The sequence below is a fragment of the Hyperoodon ampullatus genome, assembly GCF_949752795.1.
Source record: "Hyperoodon ampullatus genome assembly, chromosome: 6".
NCBI lineage: Eukaryota > Metazoa > Chordata > Mammalia > Artiodactyla > Ziphiidae > Hyperoodon > Hyperoodon ampullatus.
Genome location: NC_136919.1, coordinates 25,823,988 through 25,850,114, shown reverse-complemented (window position 1 = coordinate 25,850,114; position 26,127 = coordinate 25,823,988). Strand labels below are relative to the sequence as shown.

General features: G+C 37.7%; 1 protein-coding gene across 9 annotated transcripts in view; it reads right to left on the bottom strand.

The window, feature by feature from the left end:
- Positions 1-702: 702 nt before the first annotated feature.
- TGFBR1 (transforming growth factor beta receptor 1) overlaps positions 703-26,127 on the bottom strand; it is a gene marked incomplete at its 5' end in the record, with an annotated part of 66,475 nt that continues 41,050 nt past the window's right edge. For 5 of the 9 annotated variants that reach the window (XM_079706044.1, XM_079706045.1, XM_079706048.1 and 2 more), the window contains 6 exons: positions 703-1,038; positions 4,036-4,166; positions 5,177-5,301; positions 15,207-15,363; positions 17,149-17,316; positions 21,613-21,843. In XM_079706044.1, the coding sequence (XP_079562170.1) occupies positions 913-1,038; positions 4,036-4,166; positions 5,177-5,301; positions 15,207-15,363; positions 17,149-17,316; positions 21,613-21,843 (938 nt within the window). In that variant the 3' untranslated portion in view covers positions 703-912. The remainder of the gene's footprint in view (positions 1,039-4,035; positions 4,167-5,176; positions 5,302-15,206; positions 15,364-17,148; positions 17,317-21,612; positions 21,844-26,127) is intronic. The other 4 variants (XM_079706046.1, XM_079706047.1, XM_079706049.1 and 1 more) reach the window with 2 other exon arrangements.

Here is a 26,127-nt window from a genome sequence, read left to right as displayed (position 1 = left end):
ACATGACCATGATAACAATTTACCAATTAATGCCACTTCATTTCTTTAGTGGTTTAAGCACATTTTGGTAGGAAAAAGGCATTTTCAAAATGGAATACCAAATGACATACCAGAAAAACTATTCCAAAAAAACAAAACAGAAGAAGTCTGGGTTATCCAGGTAAATAAACTTTTGACTTAAAACACTACACGTTTTAACACACAGAGACAGACTTTAAGCAGTTCTACTCATTTCCATTAGAAAGACACAGAGGTGGCACTTACTGGTATAGTACAATCCCATTTTGAAGGCATGTAGTGTTCTGAATATGTGAAAGAACAATAATAATATACAAAATACAATTGCATAAATTATGTTCCTCACTACTGTATGAGGTCATTTTTAGACTCAAGATAAGAGTTTTATAAGTGTTAGTTTTAAGATCCTGAAAATTATAGAACAGTACATTCAAAGTCTGCATCAAGGAAACTCTTTAGTGGTTCAGAATCCTCTGAGAATGTACTAACCAGGAGTAAATCACTTTCTTTAAAAATAAGAAATGTTTCATATAACTCAGCAATTCAGCTCCTTTACCCTTAAAGATGATCTTCAGCACAGCAGAGTTACCTAAAGTTAAGACCAGCAATCATTTAAAAAAACGTTTTGTGTTAATAAAAAATAAAGGTAGACCACACAACATTTTGTTAACTGTCCTGGGAAAGAATCGTTCATAGTGCACAGAAAGGACCCCACATGGCTGTTTCCTGGGTCCAAAGAAATCCTGGGACGTTTTTAATTGACTTTATTACATTGTTGCAAAAGGAAGCGATATCCTTCTGTTCCCTCTCAGTGAGGTAGAACAACTGACCTCCCAAATTAAAACCCAGGAGCAGATCTGAAGAAAAAGTAGAGTTCAGGCAAAGCCGCAGAATTTACATTTTGATGCCTTCCTGCTGACTGAGCTGTGATAATGTTTTCTTAATCCGCAGAGCTGTAAGCCTAGCTGCTCCATTGGCATACCAACATTCTCTCATAATTTTAGCCATCACTCTCAAGGCCTACAAGAAAAGACAAGAAAGATCATTAACACATGCACCACTTTTCACTGATGTGGATAATAATCTTTACCTGTAAATTTTCTTTTTAAATAACATACATACAAGTATTTCTGTTTCAGCATTACTTGTAATAGCAAATGAGTAGAAATGACCTAAATACCCATCAACAGGGTACTGGTGCCAGCAGCTGGAAAGCAGATGGACAAGGGGTGATTTACTTTGCAGACTGAAAAGGCTGAATACTAAAGCAGAGTTGTTCAAGGCAAAGAAGGAACCTGACTCACCATGAAATGCCCCCCAGAAGTGAGGAATTAACTGCATCAAGTACCCCTGGGGTGAAGTTCAGGCTAAAAATAGGATCAGCCAAAGGAGCTAGAACCCCAGATAGCTGCATCCCCCACCCCGCCCGCCCTCACACAGCTGGGCGACTGCCCCAACCCCACCCCAGCAGAAGTTGAGAGGTTCGCACCTGAGAGAGTAGAACAGAGATTTCTGTCTTGGGGAACATGGCGAAGTTCCACACTGACAACACACTGAACGCTAAGACCATGAACTTTCTTCCGAAAACACGGCCACTGACTTTACATACTCCTCCAGGTAAGAGACTGGAAGAGTCTTTCACCCAAGAGGAAAAGCCTGAAGAGACTGACATCAGTGGTTCCCCAAGGAAGCAACCCAGTTACATCATGCTCACATCACAGTTGATGACGATAAGCTCCATTCGTGTGCACAAAGCTTCCCATCAGCTTTCAGTGCCCCTTTTATACATGAAGAGTATGAGCCTGATCAAACATTTGAGGAAAGTAATATGAAATGCAGAAGTTGACACAAACAGAAAAAAGCACCTTGGAGAAAACAGAAGGTGTATAGAAAGAAGACAGTATCAACAATCTATCATTAATATCCTCAAAGAGATAAAAGAAAACACTGATATTGGACTTATCGATAATTTTTTGGTTTTTGTTTGGTTTTAGAAAAACTTTACAGAACTAGAAGATAAACCTGAATAATAATAATAATAATAATAAACTCAAAAGATAAAAGCTGATACATCTCCCAGAAAGTTGAGAAAAAAACCCAAAGAGATGGATAATAGGAGGGAAAAGAAAAGAAATTTAGAATGCCTGTTCAGGACATCTACATTCATAACCAGAGTTGAACAAAAAGAACAGAGGAAAATGAAAAGGAACAGATCAAGGAAATACTCTGAGGAAAATTCCCTAGAAATGAACATTTGTTTCCAGATAAAAATGACCAAGGGCCCAGCCCATACATAAATTCATCCAACAAACTGAGTGCCTATCATCTACTAGATAACCATCCTAGGTGTTAGGGAACTAACAGCAGTGAACTAACAGACAAAATTTCTGCTCTCATAAAGCTGATATTCTAGAAGGCTGAAGCATATAATTAATAAATAAGCGAAATACATGGACTGTCAATGGTAAGTGCTAAGGAGAAACATTGTTTAGAGAAGGTGATAAAATATGCCAGGGAAGGAAGGTGCTATTTTAAATAGGTTGAGAGGTAATGTCTCACTGACAAGGTAACATCTGAGCAGAGAGCTGAAAGAGGGGGAAAATGAGCAAACCAAGAAATAGGAAGATGTGGGATCCAGGAAGGAGGATTCACCATAAAAGAGGCAAAGGGGATCACAGATGAAAGGTGAGAGATATCCCAAGATGAAAGCTGGCCTAGAGAGCAACCAGTCCAGACTGGAAAAAGTCAGAGGGTTCCGAAGAGCTTCTGTAGGTATCCTATCAGTTTCAAATTCTTGATGTGTTTCAGCTATTGAGAGGAGATTTGTAAAACCCCAGAAAAGTGAAAGACTGAGTTAGTGATAAGTACATAGAAAACTAGCCAAATGGAGAAAAAAACAAAAATGCCAGTGATGGCATTAATTCAGCATGCTGTGACAGTACATGTGCATTTTTAATGTTAACTGCTAACTTTCCTTCATGCTTAAAAAGCCATCTGTTTAATACTAATCTGCTCTAATCACTGAATGACTGCATGAGTAATTCCAATTTGTAACTGCTTTGTAGTATCAAGATCAAATTTTTAAAAGACAAGATCTAGCCCAATTCCATTCGTTAAAACATGCAGATTCTGTGAGCACACAATATATTTTATCTGAGCCTGGATACTTGATTTGTTTGGAGGTAGCCAAGGAACTCTCTTGATGTCAAAGGTGTCTACTGAGGCCTACATTATTTTAAGATGTAAAATCAACTACTTAAGTAACCAGCTTTTTATTCTTCCTAAACTACAAAACATCAAATCTGGAGGGAAATGCTTTGTTTCACCAATATTATAATAGTATTATAATAGTATTATAATACTAACAGCTAGCAATTAAGGACAGATTAAATAAAATTTTTCTTATAAATTCTTTAAAGGTACAACTACAAAAATATTTCTAAAACTTTTTGTAAGAGCTGGGATTGAAAAGCTCAGACACTGCCGGAAAGCACTTTCCCCAAATTCCTGGTGAATAGTCATATGGGCAGTGAGATGAATAAAATGTAAAATCATCTGAACCATCTTCATAATCATCCAAATCCCTCATTTTACAAAAAGGCATATTAAGGTCCAGAGAACAGAAGTGGTTTGCCCAAAGTCAGACTCTGAAAAGGTAGCCAGGCTGATCTAGAATACAGGCCTCCTAATTCCATCCAGCACTCATCCCACTATTCTGGGCTGCCCTGATTGAAGGGAAGCTTTAATTAAAAATGTAGGAGCCTTGTTTCATTGGCAGGTCTAAACACTGTTCTGATACACTAATGGCCACTGAAAATGTTCCACAGCCCTTTCAATGTACTTAAAATTGAACATGAAAAACAAATTATTCTGTTTTTACTCACTGGTTTAACAGCCATGAAAAATAAAGGAATGGGAATTCTTAATGTCTGTTTTCCTTAAAGAAAAGTAGCAAATTTCCACTTACTAACCAGAAGCAGTTTAGAGAACTGTGTAGTATCCAAAATAAATACTCACTTCACAGCTCTGCCATCTGTTTGGAATATTTGGCCTTAACTTCTGTTCACAAACAACTTTTCTCATTTCTTCAACTGATGGATCAGAAGGTACAAGGTCATAATAAGGCAGCTGGTAATCTTCATGAATTCCTACATTGGTAGAGAAAAAAAATCTATTTTGAAGGATTTACTCAGATAATGTCAGAGCATTCTTTGACCAGACAGAAAGGAACAGCTGAGAGTCCTGTTACAGTGTCCCGTTACTAAATCAGGTAAGTGGAACACAGCTTACAGACTGCAGTCTCTCATCCATGTCTCCATCAACAACCCACCTCCCTGAGTCAGTACTGAGCCCACACCTTGAAACTAAGTATTGCCATGGGATCAGCCAAGGCTATTTTAATGATGGTTAACTATGAGCTGTGATGAGCAGATTGACATTTTCTCCCAGAACCCTAATGCGCAAGAAATTAAACCTTTTATTCTACAAGTGCACAGCCTCTCAGTTGGTACGGGGATACACACTCTGTCACTAAGGTGTGAATCTTACAAGGCAAGCCTGAGGTGCAAGTCCCTTCCTCTCTACTTGCATCTGTCAATAACCTGTCCTATTTGCTACTCCGCCCCTCACTGCCTCAAAACCCTGAGGCACTAGTCTCAGGTGAGCCTGGGCCTCAAGGATAAGAGACTATTTCTCAAGTAAACATTGAAAGTGCTCAGTCTAACACAAACTTACTTTAAAAAAGTAATGCAATGCAGTATATGTATTCTGTATATGTAATTTCCAGCTCTCAAGACTGAGAAAATAACCACAATCTCAGGGGGAAAAAATCAGTCTGACTCAGGTACATGCTAGAAATAGCTTCCTGGGCGGCCTCTCAAGTAGTCATCCATTCTAAATATCTATATTCCAACATAACAAGGGGTTGGTTTCTGTTGCTCCCCAAAATTCAAGTGGAAATAGAAAAAGACTACACTGGAATAAAGCTGTGTATTAGGATAAAACTATACAGTAGGATAAAGCATGTCATGTCATTTATCTCTTTCATTTTTTCTGGCACTCTCAGTGATCACCGGGTAAATAATTTCATTCAATAAAAAAGGCAATTCTTGAACAACTTGTCCATGACAAAATGTTGGGAGAGGGGAGAGAGATTTACCACCAATGGAACATCGTCGAGCTATTTCCCAGAATACTAGTCCCATTGCATAGATGTCAGCACGTTTGAAGGATTCAAAGTGTTTCATATTTATGGAATCATCTAGAACTTCAGGGGCCATGTACCTAAAAAAGAAGTCAGCATTTTACTTTATGTAACAGTGACATTACTTTTAAACTGTTTCATAAACTTTCTTTTACTCCTGGGTGGGGAGGTGGAGGGAGGGTCAATATTAATTTTGACTTTTTCCCCCTTTCACTATGCTTCTGCTGTTTTTTAAATTAAAAAAATTTTTTTAATTGAAGTATAGTTGATTTACAATATTGTGTTAATCACTCTGCTATACAGAAATTCAGTTATGCATATATATATATATATATATATATACACATTCTTATTTAAATATTCTTTCCCATTATGGTTTATCATAGGATACTGCATATAGTTCTCTGTTCCGTACAGTAGGATGTTGTTGTTTATCCATTCCACATATAATAGCTTTCACCTGCTCACCCCAACTTCCTGCTCCATCCTTCTCCCAACCCCCTCCCCCTTGGCAACCACAAGTCTGTTCTCTTTGTCCCTGAATCTATTTGTTTCGTAGATAGGATTATTTGTGTCATATTTTAGACTCCACATATAAGTGATATCATATGGTATTTGTCTTTCTCTTTCTGACTTGCTTCACTTAGTATGATAATCTCTAGTTGCATCCATGTTGCTGCAAATGGCATTATTTTGTTCTTTTTCATGGCTGAGCAGTATTCCATTGTACCTGTGTACCACATCTTCATTATCCATTCATCTGTCGATGGCCGTTTAGGTTGTTTCCATGTTTTGGCTATTATTGTAAATAGTGCTGGTATGAACACAGGGGTGCATGTACCTTTTTGGATTACAGTTTTTTCTGGACATATGCCCAGCAGCGGGATTGCTGGATCATATAATTCTGTTCTTGGTTTTCTCCATACTGTTCTCCATAGTGGCTGTACCAACTTACATTATTCCCACCAACAGTGGAGGGTTCCGTTTTCTCCACATCCTTTCCAGCATTTTTTATTTGTAGAGTTTTTAATGATGGCCATTCTGACTGGTGTGAGGTAGTACCTCACTGTAATTGTGATTTGCATTTCTCTAATAATTAGTGAAATTGAGCATCTTTTCATGTGCCTATTGGCCATTTGTATTTCTTCCATGGAGAAATGCCCATTTAGGTCTTCTGCCCATTTTTCGATTGGGTTTTTTTGTTGTTGTTGTTGAGTTGTATGAGCTGTTGGTATATTTTGGAAATTAAGCCCTTGTCAGTTGCATCGTTTGCAAATATTTTCTCCCATTCTGTAGCTTGTCCTTTCATTTTTTTAATGGTTCCTTTCCTGTGCAAAAGCTTGGAAGTTTGACTAGGTCCCATTTGTTTGTTTTTATTTCTACTGCTAGGGAGACTGACCTAAGAAACCACTGGTGTGATTTATGTCAGAGAATGTTTTGCCTGTGATCTCTTCAAGGAGTTTTTGGTGTAATGTCTTATGTTTAAGTCTTTAAGCCACTTTGAGTTTATTTTTGTGTGTGGTGAGAGGGTGTGTTCTAACTTCGATTTACATGCAGCTGTCCAACTTTTCCAATACCACTTGCCAAAGGACAGTCTTTTTCCCATTGTATATTATTGTCTCCTTTGTCGAAGATTAATTGACTGTAGTGGTGTGGGTTTATCTCTGGGCTCTCTATTCTGTTCCATTGATCCATATGTCTGTTTTTGTGCCGATACCATGCTGTTTTGATTACTGTAGCTTTGTAGTATTGTCTGAAGTCTGGGAGGGTTATGCTTCCTGCTTTGTTCTTTTTCTTCAGGATTGCTCTGACAATTCTGGGTCTTTTATGGTTCCATATAAATTTTAGGATTATTCTAGTTCTGTGAAAAACGTCATGAGTAATTTGGTAGGGATTGCACTAAATCTGTAGATTGCTTTGGGTAGTATGGCTATTTTAACAATATTCTTCCAATCCAAGTGCATGGGATATCTTTCCACTTCTTTGAATCATCTTCAGTTTCCTTTATTAACGTTTTAGAGTTCTCAAGTCTTCCACCTCCTTGGACAGGTTTATTCCTAAGTATTTTATTTTGGAGGGTGCAATTTTGAAAGTTTTTTTTTTTTTTTTTAACATTCCCTTCCTGATGTTTCATTGTTAGTGTAAAGAAATGCAACCGGTTTCTGTATGTTAATCTTATATCCTGCTACCTTGCTGAATTCATTTATCAGTTCTAGTAATCTCTGTGTGGAGTCTTCAGGGTTTTCTATATATAGAATCATGTCATCTGCATATAATGACAACTTTACCTCTTCCCTTCCAATTTGGATACCTTTTATTTTTCTTGTATGATTGCTGTGGCTAGGACTACCAATACCATGTTGAATAGAAGAGGTGAGAGTGGACATCCTTGTCTTGTTCCAGATTTTACTGGGAAGGCTTTCAGCTTTTCACCACTGAGTATTATATTGGCTGTGGGTTTGTCATAAATAGCTTTTGTTACGTTGAGCTATGTTCCCTCTGTACCCACATTGGTAAGAGTTTTTTTTTTTTTTTTTTTTTTTTTTGCGGTATGTGGGCCTCTCACTGTTGTGGCCTCTCCCGTTGCGGAGCACAGGCTCCGGACGCGCAGGCTCAGCGGCCATGGCTCACGGGCCCAGCCGCTCCGCGGCATGTGGGATCTTCTCGGACCGGGGCACGAACCCATGTCCCCTGCATCGGCAGGCGGACTCTCAACCACTGCGCCACCAGGGAAGCCCGGTAAGAGTTTTTTTAATCATGAATGGAATTTTGTCAAATGCTTTTTCTGCATCTATTGAGACAATCATGCAGTTTTTGTCTTTTGTTCCTGTGGTGTATCACATTGATTTGTGAATGTTGAACCATGCTTGTGAACTTGCAGTGAATCCCACTTGGTCATGGTGTATGATCTTTTTTGTGTGTTTTTGGATTCAGTTTGCTAATTTTGTTGAGAATTTTTGCATCTATATTCATCAGTGATATTGGCCTGTAATTTTCTTTCTTGCTGGTGTATTTGTCTGGTTTTGGTATCAGGGTGATGGTGGCTTCACAGAATGTCTTTGGGAGTGTTCTCTCCTCTTCAATTTTTGGAAGAGTTAGAAGGAGCAATGTAAGTTCTTTGTATGGTAGAATTCACCTGTGGAGCCATTTGGTCCTGGACTTTTGTTTGTAGGGAGTTTTTTTTTTTTTTTTTTTTTTTTTTTTTTTTTTTGTGGTATGCGGGCCTCTCACTGTTGTGGCCTCTCCCGTTGCGGAGCACAGGCTCCGGATGCGCAGGCTCAGCAGCCATGGCTCACGGGCCCAGCCGCTCCGCGGCATATGGGATCCTCCCAGACCGGGGCACGAACCCGTATCCCCTGCATCGGCAGGCGGACTCTCAACCACTGCGCCACCAGGGAGGCCCTGTAGGGAGTTTTTAAATTACAGATTGTTTCACCTCTAATGATCAGTCTGTTCAAATTATCTATTTTTATTGGAATGTAACTGCTTTACAATGTTGTGTTAGTTTCTGCTCTACAACAAAGTGAATCAGCTGTATGTATCTATTTTTGATTCAATTTTGGTGGGCTGTATGTTTTTAGAAACTTGTCCATTTCTTCTAGGTTGTCAAATTTGTTGGCATATAATTGTTCACAGTATTCCCTTATGGTTTTTTGTATTTCTGCAGTATCAGTTGTTATGTCTCCTTTTCATTTACTTTATTTGGATTCTCTCTCTTTTCTTCTTGGTGAGCCTGGCCAGAGGTTTGTCAATTTTGATTATCCTTTCAAAGAACCAGCTTTTGGTTGTATTGATTTTTTTCTATTTTTTTTAATCTCTATTTTATTTAAAACCTCTTATTTTATTTTTCCCTCTGATCTTTATTACTTCCTTCCTTCTGCTGACTTTCAGGTTTTGTTTGTTCTCCTTTTTTCTAATTCTTTTAAGTAGTAGGTTAGGATGTTTGAGATTTTTCTTGTTTTTTGAGCAAGGTCTGTATTGCTACGAACTTCTAAGAACTGCTTTTGCTGCATCCCATAGATTTTGTACAGTGGTGTTTTCATTGTCATCTGTCTCAAGGTATTTTTTAAATATTTATTTTATTTATTTTATTTATTTTGGCTGCGCTGGGTCTTAGCTGTGGCATGCAGGATCTTTAGTTGTGGCATGCAGACTTCTTAGTGTGGCATGCGGACTTAGTTGTGGCTTGTGGACTTCTTAGTTACAGCATGCAGACTTCTTAGTTGCAGCATGCATGTGGGATCTAATTTCCTGGCCAGGGATCGAACCCAGACCGCCTGCATTGGGAGTGCAGAGGCTTACCCATTGGACCACCAGGGAAGTCCCTCAAGGTATTTTTAAATTTCCTCTCTGATTTCATCATTGACCCATTGGTTTTTTAGTAGCATGCTGTTGAGTCTCCATGTAATCTTTTTTTTTTTTTTTTCTCATTTCTTTTCTGTGGTTGATTTCTAGTTTCATGCTGCTGTGGTCAGAAAAGATGTTTGAGATAATTTCTATACTCTTAAATTTGCTGAGGCTTGTCTTATGCCCTAGTAATGTGGTCAATCCTAGAGAATGTTCCATGTGCACTTGAAAAGAATGTTTATTCTGGGTTTGGTTTTTTTTTTAATGTAATGTCCTGAAAATGTCAATTAAGCCTAACTGTTCTGTTGTGTCATTTAGGACCTCTGTTGCCTTATTGATTTTCTGTCTAGATATGTCCATTGATGTGAATGGGGTGTTAAAGTCTCCTACTATTATTGTATTCCCATCAATTTCTCCCTTTATGTCTGTTAGTATTTATGTATTTAGGTACTCCTATAAGGTGCATGTACGTTGTCAAGTGTAAAATCCTCTTCCTGTATTGATCCTTTTATCCTTCTCTATCCTTCTTTATGGCCTTTGTTTGAAAGTCTATTTTGTCTGATATGAGTATTGCAACCTCCCCTTTCTTTTCATTTCCATTTGCATGAAGTCTTTTTCCATCCCCTCACTTTCAATCTATGTGTGTCCTTTGCCCTAAAGCGGGTCTCTTGTAGGCAGCATATTGTAGGCTTTTGGTTTTTTCTATCAAATCTGCCACTCTTTTTTTCTATTTAAAAAAAATTATTTTATTCAAGTATTGTTGATTTACAATGTGTTAATTTCTACTGTACAGCAAAGTGATTCAGATATACATACATACATATATATATATATATATTCCTTTTCCTATTCTTTTCCATTATGGTTTACCACAGGATACTGAGAGATCTCTTTTTTGAGAGAGTATATTTTTATTCTTATTTTTTAATTTAATTTTTTATTTTATACTTGGGTATAGTTGATTTACAATGTTTTGTTAGTTTCAGGTGTACAGCAAAGTGGTTCAGTTAATATATATACATATATCCATTCTTTTTCAGATTCTTTACCTATATATAGGTTATCACAGAGTACTGGGTAGAGTTCCTTGTGCTACACAGTAGGTTCTTACTGATTATCTGTTTTATGTATGGTATTGTGTATATGTTAATCCCAACCTCCTGATTTATCACTCCCCCCCTACCTTTCCCCTTTGGTAACCATAAATTTGTTTTCTAAGTCTGTGAGTCTGTTTCTACTTTGTAAATAAGTTCATTTGTATCATTTTTTAAATTGCACATGTAAGTGATATCATATGATATTTGTCTTTTTCTGTCTGACCGACTTCACTTAGTATGACAATCTCTAGGTCCATCCATGTTGCTGCAAATGGCATTATTTCATTCTTTTTAATGGCTAAGTAATGGTCCATTGTGTGTGTGTGTGTGTGTATATGTATATATACATATATGTGTGTGTGTATACACACACACACACACACACACACACACACACACACACACACCCCACATCTTCCTTACCCATTCTTCTGTCAGTGGACATTTAGACTGCTTCCCTGTCTTGGCTATTTTAAATAGTGCTGCAATGAACATTGGGATGCATGTATCTTTTTGAATCATGGTTTTCTCAGATATATGCCCAGGAGTGAGATTGCTGGATCATATAGTAGTTCTATTTTTAGTTTTTTAGGGAACCTCCATGGTGGTTGTACCAATTTACATTCCCAACAACAGTGTAGGAGGGTTCCCTTTTCTCCACATCCTCTCCAGCATTTATGGTTTGTAGATTTTTTTGATGATGGCCATTCTGACTGGTGTGATACCTCATTTTAGTTTTGATTTGCTTTTCTCTAATAATTAGCTGAGCATCTTTTCATGTGCCTCTTGGCCATCTGTATGTCTTCTCTGGAGAAATATCAATTTAGGTCTTCTGCCCATTTTTTGACTGGGTTGCTTCTGTTTTTGATAGTGAGCCATATGAGCTGTTTGTAAATTTTAGAGACTAAGCCCTTGTCCATTGCATAGTTTGCAGATATTTTCTCCCATTCTGTGGTTGTTTTTTCATTTTGTTTATGGTTTCCTTTGCTGTGCAGAAGCTTACCACTCTGTCTTGATTGGAGCATTTAGTCCATTAGCATTTAAGTAGCTATTGATAGATATGTTATTTATTGCCATTTTGACCTTGTTTTCCCATTGATTTTATATTTCTTCCTTGTCCTTTTCTATTATTTTTCCTTTTGTGGTTTGATGGTTTTCTCTTGTATTACACTTATATCCTCTTTTTTGTTTTTGTCAATCTACTGTATGCTTTTGATTTGTGGTTACTCTGTTTCTGAAATATGTTAACCCTGTTCTATATCTACTTGCCTTAGACTGGTAGTCATACAGGCTCAAACACATCTAGGAAATGAAAAAAAATCTACATTTTCTTACCCTCCTTCCCCACATTTTATGATTTTGATGTCCTCTTTTACATCTTCATGTTCATCCTTTTGCTGTTCATTGTGGTTACCATCACTTTCACAGAATTTTTTTTTTTTAAATCTGTGTGTGTACTGGCTTATTTAGGTAATTTGCTTTCCAATTGTGATTTTCTCTTCCCTATAGACTGTTATTCATTTTCTATTTAGAGAAGACCTTTCAATATTCCCTTTAGGATAGCTTTAGTACTGCTGTATTCTTTTAGTTTTTTGCTTGTCTGAGAAATTCTTTCTCTCTCCTTCTATTCTCAATGATAATCTTGCTGCTCAATGATAATCCTGCTGGGTAGAGTATCCTAGGTTGCAGATTTTTCCCTTTCAGGACTTTGAATATATCTTGCCAGTCCCTTCTGGCCTGCAACATCTCTGTAGAGAAATCAGCTGATAACTTTACAGGGGATCCCTTGTAATTTTCTCTCTCCTTCTATTCTCAATGATAATCTTGCTGCTCAATGATAATCCTGCTGGGTAGAGTATCCTAGGTTGCAGATTTTTCCCTTTCAGGACTTTGAATATATCTTGCCAGTCCCTTCTGGCCTGCAACATCTCTGTAGAGAAATCAGCTGATAACTTTACAGGGGATCCCTTGTAATTAACTCTTTGTTTTTCTCTTGCTGCCTTTAGAATCCTCTAACTTTTGCCATTTTTATTATAATAGGTTGTTGTGTAGATCTGTTTGGGTTCACCTTGTTTGGGACCCTCTGTGCTTCCTGTACCTGGCTATCTGTTTCCTTCCTTAGGTTTGGGAAGTTTTCAGTCATAATTTCTTCAAATACATTTTTGATCCCCTTTTCTCTTTCTTCCCCTTCTGGAATCCCTATTATGCGTAGATTGGCATGCTTTATATTATCCCATAGGTCTCTTTTTTTCGTTTGTCTGTCTGCCATCCTGATTGGGTGATTTCCATATTCTATCTTCCAGGTCACTTATTCGTTCTTCTCAATTATTTATTCTGCTATTCATTGCCTTTACTTCAGTTTTTGTCTCAGCAAGTGAGTTTTCTAATTTTTCTTGGTTCCTCTTTATGGTTTCTAGCTCCTTTTTATAGTACTCTGCATTTCTGTTGATAGCCTTTCTTAATTCCTTTAGTATTTTCACTGTTTCCTTTTTGAAATCAGTGTCCCCTAGACCTAAGAGGTCTGTTTCATTGTTTGTCCTTTCAGGGGAATTCTCTTGGTCTTTTAACTGGGAATGGTTCCTCTGCTTCTTCACTTTACTTGTATTTCTCTTATTCTGTGAGTTTAGGAGAAACAGTTTATGGTGGTCTTGGAAGACTGTTTATATGTGGGAGTGTCCCTGTGTACCTTGTGTAGGTTTAATACTTTTGGTGCAAGGGGTGTTTTTAGTATGGATGCCTGTCACCTCTTTCCTCAGCATGTGCTGGCAGTTATCCCCTTGATAGAGGGTGTGCAGATGCAGCGGCCGATGCGTGGTCCTGGGGTTGGTGGTGGTGGCAGCTCACGTGTGCCCCCAGAGCACATGAGGGGAGCAGAGGCAGCTCACGATTGCTCCTGGAGCCTCGGGTGGGGGTGGGGGGTGGGGCATGTATCATGACTGCTCCAGGAGTTTGTGCCTAAGAGCTCATGCCAGGAAAAAGGCCATAATGGCAGGTCCCAACCCTCCCCTCATGCACTGCCCACACAATGGCACCTGGCCTCTAAGGCAGCCCAGGCTTCCTCTGTGTATAACCTCAGGTGAAGTCAGTTGCACCAGCCTCCAGCCTCTTCAGACTGTTTCTACACAGCCCACCCCTGTCCTCTCCCTGGGTCTGATCTCTGAAGCTCAAGCTTCCACACATAACTGAGATCATATTAGACTCAAGAAAAATATTAAATATCCCAACTGGTTTGCAAATTAATGATGTCAACCAAATCCCATGAAAAGCTGAAACAACAATTTTATGCTATCTGCCTTATGATCTAAGTTTCCAATGACCCACACGTAATAACTGACTATCCTAGGTGACCTAATGTACACCACCTACTTGGCTATGTACTATGTACTATATTTTAATCTAGAAGTCTTCTCACTAATACAGGATAAAAGGAAAGACAAAGACATATTCTAGGGAACAAAGTAATAGATAAAAATGAATGCCAGTTCTCCTATTAATACCACCTTGCACAGTTCTGAGGTTTCAAAAATCCTAGGACTCACAAAGACCTGCAGCAACCACTGCCTGGAACACTGAGTCAAGAGATCTGAGAGTCCCTGTTGAATCCATAAATGACAAATACGACTGAGATAGAATAAAGTTTGGCTCTATTCAAGTCCAAGGTAGCAGTTTGAAGATATGTGGTGGCAAATGCTGTGATACACAGAGCAAAGCCTTTTGGGTCAGAAAGGCCCAGGTTCAAATCTCGGCTCTTCAGCTTACCATCCATAAGGTTGGTTGGCCACATTACTTAACCTCCACAAGGCAGTTTCCTCATCTCTGAATTGAGGATAGTGATACCTACCTAATTAGGTCCTTTGAGTACTCACAGACTCAACAAATATTTATTGAGGACTTACTATGTATTAGGCACTGTGATGGATGCTGGGAATACAAGGCTGCTCTCAAGCAGCTTATGATCCAATGGACTATACAGACAAATAAATGGACAGTTATAATGTGCTAAGTGCCTCAATGGTCCAAGTTTAGCATGCAGTGAGGGCCCTTGCCAGGGACATCTAACAGTCCAGAAAAGGATTTCTATGAGAAAGGAAGACTAACTACAAGCTAGGGAAATAAAAGCAGAAAGTATGCTCTAGGATACAGCACATGGGAAAGTTTGAAGAGAGAAAGGCATGTTTTCAGGAAATAAAAATATGAAAACAGTTGGGCTAACTATATAGCACAACATTTGAAGAGAGCAATAAATGATATACATAAAAGACCCATTAAAATGATTGGCACATAGTAGGTACCCCATAAACATTAGCTACTATTATGATAACTAACTAACAGTAATATTTTCTGGAAAGGCCACCTTCATCAGCAGTTACCTTTTTAAGTCAGGTAACCTTGGTTTCAGAGCAGGCAAGACCATGAGATCTTCTACCTGTGAGCAATCTAATAAAGTACAAGGTCGAGTTTCAGAAAAGATATGTATCTAGAAATGAGAAGGAAAAGAAGTCAATTTCAGAACATTATTCACTGTGTAGCCATAAGTATACCTTTTTGTTCCCACTCTGTGGTTTGGAGCAATATCAATTGTATCTGTGGCTGAATCATGTCTTACTGCCAGTCCCAAGTCTGCAATACAGCAAGTTCCATTCTTCTTTACCAAGATATTCTTTGATTTCAAATCCCTATGAGCAATGGCTGGTTTTCCTAAAGAAAGAAAAAAATTAAATATGGTTGCTTAAAGGGTAATACCTATCACAAATCTCACATTTAGGTTCAAAAGCTTCTCCTCCCAACCCAGTGTCGAAGCATTTCAACCCCCATCACCGCAATACCTGGGTCATTACTAAACCACCTTAAGTGAATCATTGCACATAAAGTTGCCTGAAATTACATTTCTTCAAAGAAAATGGATGATCAAAAAATGTAAGTCTAATACTCAAAGACTGGGGGGTTAAAGATACTAGTTTCTTGATACCCTATGAATTTTTTTACAGGAATCCTAGTCACTGATATTTGAATTCAAGAACCAAGAATCTCAATCACTTCCTTTGTCTATCAACTGGAATATACTTACTAAATGTATAATACCTTAATACTAACCACTAGAAAAAGTTGTACTATGCAGGGACTATGTATTTTAATCTAGAAGTCTTCTCACTAAAACAAAAAAAATAAAAATTTAAAAATAATTTAAAAATAATAATTACAATGTGGAAAACTTGGAACCCTCAGAGACTGCTGATGGAAATGTAAAATAGTACAGGCACTTGGAAAAAAATGTCTGGCAGTTTCACAAATCTTTAGAGTAACTATATGATCCAGTAATTCCACTCCCAGGTATATATCCAAGAGAACTGGAAACATCTCCACACAAAAACTTGCACAACAATGTTCATAGCAGCATTATTCATAACAGCCCAAAGTGGAAACAACCCATATGTCCATCACTGATGAATGGACACCCAAAATGTGGTATATCCATACAAGGAAATATTACTCAGCCATAAAAAATGAAATATTACTCAGCCATAAAAAAGAATGAATTTTTGCTAAATGCTGCAGCATGGACGAACCTCGAAAATACACTAAGAGAAAGAAGCCAGTCACAAAAGATCACATATTGTATGATTCCATTTATATGCTATGTCCAGAATAAGCAAATCTATAGAGATGGAAAGTATATTAGAGGTTGCCTAAGGCTAAAGAGTTTGGGGGGAAATGGGGAATGACTGCTAAGAACTACAGGGTTCTTTTAAGATGATGAAAATGTTCTAAAACTGATTGTGGTGACAGCTGTACAACTCTGAATATACTAAAAACCACCGAATTGCATACCAAATGGGTAACTTATAACTCAATAAAGCTATTATAATCAACAATAATAAAATTTACAAAGATGGGGCTGGCTGAGATAGTAAAACAGCATGTGTGTTGTAAAGTTGGGAGTGGGGGAGTCATCAGGTAGCAAGTGGATAATCATTAGAGCAGAGAATATATTGGCATCTGATATCTTATATGGCACAAAAATCAAAGCATAAAAATTTCATAACTAAAACTTAGTATTCAATTTTTCAACTGTAAAACTGTCTCATGCAGTCTCCTTATCCTAGGGTCAAATATAATTATTAGATAGCCAGATAACATTTATGTAGCATGTTGATGTTTACAAAGCTTTTTCACATTTCATATGGTACTGCACATAAACTAAATTCCAAAATCAAGATCCTCAAAAATCACAAGAAAGACTAAACGCTACTACTTTTAAGAACTTACAAATATATCAGTATTGTTACAATGACTGGAGAATCTCTGAACAAATTCCCAGATTCATAACTCCACCTTAGATTTTCAACAGAAAGGTAAAATATTCTCATCTAAAAACTCATTTTAAATAATCTCCAATTAAGCCGACTTCTTGCAAAAATTTTCTGAACAGACATTAGATCCATGGGAATTTAAAGCTTAAATAACAGGATTGCTTTGCGTTACCTTGGGTACCAACTATCTCCATGTGAAGATGGGCAAGTCCACTTGCTGTGGACAGAGCGAGTTTTATCATTCCTTCCACAGTAACTGTGTATCTGTTCAAGTAATCAAAAAGGGATCCATGCTCATGATAATCTGACACCAACCAGAGCTGAGTCCATGTACCATTATCTGTCAAGTAGAATAACAATATTTCAGATGGGCTATAGAACATTTATGATTTATTCAAAAGTTATCATTTCTTACTCTCCTGAATCACGCAACTGCAATACGTTGGTACCTTAAATTTGTATATATTTCTTTCATAGTTTCTTGTATTTCAGTTTTCTTATACTTTCATGTATGTATCCTTTAGATCCTTAAAGTAAGCCCCTTAATCTTGAGGTAAGGCAAGGATAACTAATCCCATTCAAGAGAGAAGGAATCATAGTTCAAAAATGGTGATGTTGGGGCTTCCCTGGTGGCGCAGTGGTTGAGAGTCCACCTGCCGATGCAGGGGACACGGGTTCGTGCCCCGGTCTGGGAAGATCCCACATGCCGCGGAGCAGCTGGGCCCGTGAGGCATCGCCGCTGAGCCTGCGCGTCCGGAGCCTGTGCTCCGCAACGGGAGAGGCCACAACGGTGAGAGGCCCGCGTACCGCAAAAAAAAAAAAATGGTGCTGTTGAGTCCACACAGATGGTAGCAGGGCTGGAATAACGCTTTGAGGAATGCCTGGTTCAAGTTAGGTGCCTGGTTCAGGTTAGGTGCTCAACAATTGTTTCTGGAAGTGGGGAGGGAAACAAGGGAGGAGGGAGGAAGAAGATGAGAAGTACCTGGAACCTAGTGTGGCTATAGTGGGAATGGAATATTATTGGACAAACCAAAAGGGAGTTTAAATGAGAAATGCAAGCTTTAATGACAAACAGACTGTGTATACCATTCACAAAGAAGCCAGAAAAGATTACAATTCTAAGGTTTCCAGATTAGAAAAATATAAAAATAGTGGTATCACTGACACATGGGGAAGCTGAGACAGGAGCTAAAAATGTCATGAGGAGAAAAGGCTAGGACTGAATCCAGTTTTACACAAGGTGATTTTGAACCTCAACAGCTAGGAATATGTGTTCTTCCAAAAGTTCATTTGTAAGCCAGTACATGAATTGGAAATGTATGTTCCCATGAGAATCATGGTAAAGGTTCTGGCTGGGCTTCTCGGCTAGGCTGGTCCACAAAAGCCAATTTAACCTAGGAGTAGCTGGAAAGTCATATATTTCACAAAATCATGAAAGCAAAAATATTAAACAATACTAAGAGGCAGGACAGTTCAGTAAAAGATGCACACTTGGAGTCATTCTGACCTGGGTTGGAATCAGGGCCTGGCTGTCACTGACTACATGACCTCAGACAAGTTTCTTAACCAGTGAGCCTTTGTTCCTTCTTTTACACAACAAGAATACCTTACTTTGCGAGACTACTAAGAAGATTTTAAAAATAGGATAATAGATTTTTAAAAAGCATTTAGTACAATGCATGGCACATAAGAACTTCCCCATTAGTTGTAAAACAAAAGAAAAAACTGATTGACATAAAATAATTTATATATTTTGAAGGCTGTTAATTGAAAGCAATTCTGATTAGAAAAGATTAAGGAATGAAATGTTTTCAGAAGATTCTGGAGGAGATTTCTGGGTATTTTCAAAAGGATTTAGATATTCATGATACTAGTTCTTTATCAACTTGTTTCTTCATAAACTTCGTAAACTGATTCTGTTCAAACTTATACCTTTCCTTGATACAGGTACATCACTAGCTTTATCTGCATTCTTATTAACCATACCTGAATTCTGAAAGGCTCACAAATACAAGAAATAAATAGGAACACAGCAAGATGGAAGAATGGGAGGTTTTCTGAGGTAACTGACAAGAGAGGTGGAAGGAAGAAGGACATATTAGAGGCTATGCCCACATAAAGGGTTGTCTAAGGTGGAATTAACTAAATCAGTATGAGAAAGATAAAGAAAAGGGGAATAGGGGGTGAGGGGCTAGGTTCTAGGCAAAGTCCATTAACCCCTGACAAAGAAGAAAGGAGGTGTAGGGAAGAGCCAGCAGGGTTGCCAGTTCCCATGGTAACCTCCAGATGACAGCACCAGCTTGGCTGCTGCCTGAGCGAAAGGGAAGAGTTCAGGGCACAGCAGCAGGAACATTTTGTGTCGGTTAGTGTAAACTAACTTGCAACAAGCCTAAACTTGGAACAACTTGGAACAAGCCTAAAACATGCTGGGCCTGGGCAAGGGTTGAAGCTCAAAATGCAGATTTGAAAGTCACCACTACCTACCATTGAGTTTGAAAGCAAAAATGTGGGTAAGTTCTTTGAGGGAGAAATTACTATTTGTAGAATTAGAGCCTTCATATGTATTAAAAAGAGTTTCAGAAAACAAAAACACCTATTAAGAAATAAGAAAGTCCAGAGTCACAGAATACAAAGGTTGTTTTAAGGGTTGGGGGAGAAGCTAAATGGTGTTGAAGACAGAAGAAAGTGAAAACTAAGGACTTGGTCAGACTATGATCACTGCTTTTGTTTATTTGTTTTGTTTTTAAATTAAGTAATACTGAATTGGTAGTATCTATTGATAATCCCTGCTTACATCCATCACCGCCCCTAAGTCACAAAAAGCAGATAATCACACGTATACACCTCCTGATTTGATGCAATAGAAAGAATATGTAGAAAGTATATAATATTTTCAGGAAACCAATAAAATAATCAGATTCAGTCTCTAATTTTAACTACCAGTTTTCAAATTTTACAAGGAGCAAGTTCAGAGATACTATAAGAATTCAATTAGCAAATCTAGAATATGATAAGCCCTATAAGACAAACAATCCAGTTTCTTCAACAGATAAACTGCGAGAAGAAAAAAAAAGACAAAGGGTAACCCTAGTGATTTTAAGGAATTTAAGATAAATATCAACCAAATGCAATGGATCCTAAAGTGAATAACCAATTGTTAAAAAAAAAAAAAAAGGGTGGGAGGGAGACCACTTCAGAAATGTGAAACTGACTAGATATTTGATGGCATTTTTAAAACTGACAATGGTAGTATGGTTATGTTTCACAAAAAAAGATTCCCCATAATCTAAAGATACAAACTGAGATATTTATGGATGAAAAGATATGCTATCTGGGATTAGCTTCAAATAATTCAGAGGGGGCAGAGTAGGTGTAATCAGAGCTCAAATATGGTTGGCAGTGAGCTGATAATTGTTGAAGCTGGGTGATGAGGGTTCATTATACTATTCTCTACTTTTCTATATACTGGAAATTTTCTATAAATAAAAGTTTAAAAAAACAAGTAATAAATGTTTGTTGTAAATAAATTTGAAAATACAGAGAAGCAAATAGAAAAATCAAAATCACCCATGAACACAAACTGAGATTAAACATTGTTAATATTTCAAAGAAATAAATATTGTTGAAGAAAATGGGAAGGGAGAGAAGTAAAAAGATGACTATGGTTATGGCCTTTAAAAAAGATATTGATAGTATTTTTTTTAAAAAATAGGAAAGCTGGGAAATACATTTGATTCAGGGTGGGTGTGATGAGAGTCGAGTTGTAATACTCGGTTGGCCAAAAAGTTCATTTGGGTTTTTCTGTAACATCTCACGGAAAATCCCAAATGAACTTTTTGGCCAACCCAATACAGGCCTCTGACAAAGGCTATAAAGGTAGGATTGTGGGCACTACTATAATAACTGAAGCCAGGAAAGTAAATGAAGTGCAGTCTGAAGTCACTTTTCAGTCACCTCTCATGCTGACTGTCTACTGACATGGCTTCCTCACTTGCTTCAGCATCTGATCCGCCCCCAGGCCTCAAGCACCTGTGTACCACAGGCAAGAAAAGGTCCACATGGTTACTAAGGGCAAGGTGGTTTTGGAGAAACCATTTCTCTATTTAAGTGAGTTTACTTAAAAGATTAATCTATTTAGCCCTTAGCAATTTAAACACAGAATACACTGAGAAGTTATTCTTACTCTCCCTATACGTAAGGTCATTAGGAAATATTAGAATGCCCTAATGGTCAGGAAGAGATTAAAAGGAAACATGTCTGAGCTCTAGCCTATCTCAAAACTCTGGGCAACCAGAGTTTATAAATTTTTTTTCTACGTTATGACTATCCTCAGTAACTAACTTCCTAGAACTGAACTAACAAAAGCATGTAACCTTTTTTTTTTTTTCTTTTTTTAAATAGCTCTTTACATTTTATAAAGCAATTAGAGGTTTAGGAACATGTTGTCAAGAGTCAAGAAAATCTTTAAGAAGTTCCTGTTTTTAAAGGCTTCTAATATATTCTGTTTTACTTAATGGGTCTAATTTATATGACAAACATCCATTTCTCATCAAATATGAAAATGTTTAATAGTCTTATTTGTGGAAAGGATTAGATATATTTTGTTACACTCAAAGGAGAAGCAAATGTTACTGACCTTTATTGTCTGCTGCTATAAATCCCAAGATGTTTTCATGACGTAACATGACGGTCTGATAAATCTCTGCCTCACGGAACCATGAACGTTCTTCTCTAGAGGAGAATATTTTAACAGCAACTTCTTCTCCTCTCCATTTTCCTCGCCAAACTTCTCCAAAACGACCTTTGCCAATACTTTCTTGTAACACAATAGTTCTCGCAATTGTCCTCTGAACAAGCAATGGTAAACCTAAAGATAAAAATAAATAGTATTCGACACAAACAATCAATATCGGTACCTGTTTCTAACACCACGATAGGCATTAAAAGAGTGACTCAGAAAGGTTTAACTCCTTAAAGGAACTTACAATCTCACAGAGGAAATATAGAGTAAATTTGCAAAAACAATAATTCATGATAAAAGGAAAATAATAAATACAATAAAAAAAATCCAGACACTCCTGCCTGGAGAGTCAAGGTAGGCTGAATTTACACTGTCCTTTACAGAAGGGATAGGACCAAAGAAGAAGACAAGGAGGTAAGATGTTTAGGTAAGAGAAATATGCAAGCAAAAGTAGAAGAAAGAAATGGATGATACATGTTTAGGGAACCAGCTTAGATAGATAAGCAGAAAAAGGATGTATGTAGTAAAACAGTAGAAGAGAAGAGAAGCTGCACCAGAATGTGAAGAGTACTGAATGCCCAGCTCAAGATGACCAATGAGAGCTGTGGGTGAAAGAGGAACTAGTAAACATTTCCATTCATTTCATGAACGGAAAGAAATAATTTTAAAATCTTATTTCAGAAAGATGAGTTTGGTAACAGTTTTACACATGGGAGGAGAAAAGTGTGTAAGCACAAGAAATGCAGAAGTAAATTCTGGTCTAACTTTTAATAAATCATTAAAAATTATCACAGAAACCATTTCAAGGCAAGCAATTTACCAATTTATGTGCCAGGAACTGGCTGCCTAGGCAACACTAGTATCTTAAGGAATGATGCCAAGTAACTTACCTTGCTGATGAGACATTGGCAATTTTCTCACCAACTGAACTTGCCTTACTATAAAATACATAGTTTTAAATATTACCACACTTATTTCATTTACATAAAAGTATTTACTAACTACCTACAAAATTTAAGTAACACTATATTTGGGACTATTCCAATTCCCCATGGACTAAGAACTGTCAAATTATACTGACACTGACAAAATATCAGTGTACATCGTGTTCTACAGTATTTTATTTATACAGTCTAATACACATAAATTTGTGTCACTTAAAATCTATCTTGAGTTGCCTGCTAGATCAAATTAAACTAATGGAAGTAAATAAAATTATCTGGTCTCTTTGATTCTCTGGTGTGAAATACTTATAAATCCAAATGTGAAATCTTTAAGTTTCTCAAATAGATCCTTCCTTCCCCTTGCTCTATCCATCCTCCCTACTTCCTGCAAAGTAGTTAGCAGTCTAATTGTAAACAATTGTTTTTATAAGGAGACTGCTGGTTAAAAATTGTGAAAAATCCTTATTTAAATCAAGGAGCTCTTTTGTATTATGAATAACCAATTCCTAATTATGCTGTTTACAGTAGACACTAACTTACTAAATTTTCTTAAAGCCTTTGAACAGGGCCACACCATGTTCTTAAAGATTTAAAGTATACTTAAGAGTTCATTTCAGGAGGCTGATCTGGAAGTTAGAAATGCAGGGAATAAAGAAGAAAGGGAATAACAAATGGGAAGTCTGAAAATGCCTGACACATTCAGGACTCAGGCAGGGTAAAGAAAGCCTAACAGGACAAAAAGTCTTTGTCTTCCCCTTCACAACTGGATTCTAGATGCAGAACGAGAATTAAAAATCAAATCTAGATTTATCATATTATCTGTATTTGATTACCATAACCCACATGAAAATCTGAGCATTTTTTTAAAAAGTAACAGTTTTCTTCTAAAGACAAAAATAAACAGGCCTAATTCAGATCTCTATATTCTCTACTTTACTTCTGTACCTTTTAGAACTGCTTGAGAGAAAAATTCAATAGGAAAACAGGGTCCAAGAACCTTTACATGCAGTGAACAACAGAAATAAGACCTGAAGGACATGCATGCATTAAAGAGAGCATGAATGAGACATAATAAACATTGGCCTAAGAGACGCACACTCTCAAAAACTGGCTAACAGGGGACTTCGCTGGTGGCGCAGTGGATGGGACTCCAACACTCCCAATGCAGGGGGCCCGGGTTCGATCACTGATTGGGAAGCTGTATCCCGCGTTGAGTGCCACAACTAGGGAGCCCATGTGCCGCAACTAAGGAGCCTGCCTGCCGCAACTAAGACCCAGCACAACCAAATAAATAAATCTGGCACATATTTGTGTGTTCCCACATACTTTGCAATCTAATGACAGCTTAAATATGGGCATGTGCACAACATGTGATTCAAATAAATGCAACAGGGATACGATTAGCTCTAAGTTTAGAGCTAGGTTCCAGAACCCATCTCTCCATTGTCTCCCTGCAATTCCTAAGTTAAAAGTACAGTCTTTGAAAGAGAGAGAGAGAGGGCCTTTCCTCAATTATGGTCCTGGTACTGAGTAATAAACATTTGAATTCATAACATAAAATGTTTTATCTTTTCCTCAGTGAGTGAAAGAACTAAAAAGGATATTATACACAGACATTTGACTTACTCAGAGGCATGAGTCCCATTCATGAAATGGCATTCAGGCTTTATAATAAATAGAAGGAAAAGCAGTGGAATTTTCTGCTGTCATTCAACAGAAGATAGCTTCTGTCTGGATAAATCTGAAAGCCATTAACACAGAATAAACTATGACAGGGGAGAAAGCCTTAAACTAGTTTTTTTTGTAAAATGCAGCAAATTCATACTGTATATCAGATTTTTTTTCCAAATATCTTTTCAATAAGAATAACACCTGTCATTTGGATATAACTTTACAATCTACCAAGTGCTTAAGTGCTTTCACACAAACATCTCGTTTCATTTGAACCTCACAACAATCCAGTAACATACACTGGGCAGGGTTCATTACTTTCATTTTAAAGATGAAATAACTCAGGCATGAGACATCAGCTAACTGCCCAAAGCCACAGAGCTGGCAAACAATGCAGACAAGTTTTTGCAGGGTGTAAAAGGAGGCATAAAAGGAGGGAGAGAAGCTTTCAGACAATAGAGCTGGGTCCCTGATGGATCTAGAAATATAGATAAAATGGAAAAAGAACAATTCCATTCTTTACTACAATTTCATTTTTTACTTCATGTCTGTATCTTAAAAGGTAAATAAATATATTCTTATTCAGAAACAAACTGCCATCCAGACAGCAATTTCTTTTAATCCTTTAGGTAGGTAGGCTTGCTCTCCTTGAGGCCTGATACATACCACTGTGCCAAGTGGCATGAGCTGCTTTGATTTCCCTGGGTGTAAGTGTGGCAGCAAGAGAGCAGGTCCAAGGGATTAGTTCCAAATGATCTAAAGCCACCCTAATTTTCTGTGACTTTGGCCCTTATATTTTTTTCGTCCAGGTTAGCTTCTAGAATGAGCCAGATATTCTTTGGGAACCCTTTGAACTAACTCAGAATCAAAGGGGAACCCTAAAATAATCTCTCTCCACTCCTCCACCACTCCTGCCCAAAGACTGTCACATCTTCAGTACTAAGGCTGCTCCATCTCAATCCAGCCAGTCACTGCCTTCCTCCTCACAACAGTCACAGGGATCCCTAAAGGCTGCCTTAAGAGACCCGGGCTCCACCGTAAGCCTGTATGTATCCTAGAAGTCATGGGAAGAACTCACTTACTGAATACGTACGGCCAAATTCTACAGAAGAAAACTTTATGTCATGAAATCAGTTTCTTCATATTTAAATGAATAAACATACATATGTATACATGAATATACCTTCATTCCCTTAAAGACATTTGTCATTATGTGAACTTTCTGTATCATCAGATGTGATTTTGTGCTTCAGAGTCATATTCCTCCCCCAGTCACAATTTCTGCTTTAAAGTTCCTTCAGGGACTTCCCTGGTGGCACAGTGGTTAAGAATCTGCCTGCCAATGCAGGGGACAAGGGTTCGAGCCCTGGTCCGGGAAGATCCCACATGCCATGAAGCAACTAAGCCCATGCTCCACAACTACTGAGCCCGTGTGCCACAACTACTGAAGCCCACACGCCTACAGCCCGTGCTCCGCAACAAGAGAAGCCACCACAATGAAGAGTAGCCCCCGCTCACCACAGCTAAAGAAAGCCTGCGTGCAGCAACAAAGACCCAACGCAGCCAAAAAATAAAATTAATTAATTAGTTTTAAAAAAACCAATAAAGTTCCTTTAATCATTTGATTATAAAATTCATGAAATTTTCATTATACATATATTTTAAAATCTTTTTATCCATGAATCTAGCCCTTATTTGAAGTTAATTTATACTTCTTAAAGGACAGTACATCTCATTTAAAAGTCCTAACAAACCACTTTAAGTATTATTATCAACAGTATCTGTCCCATATTTC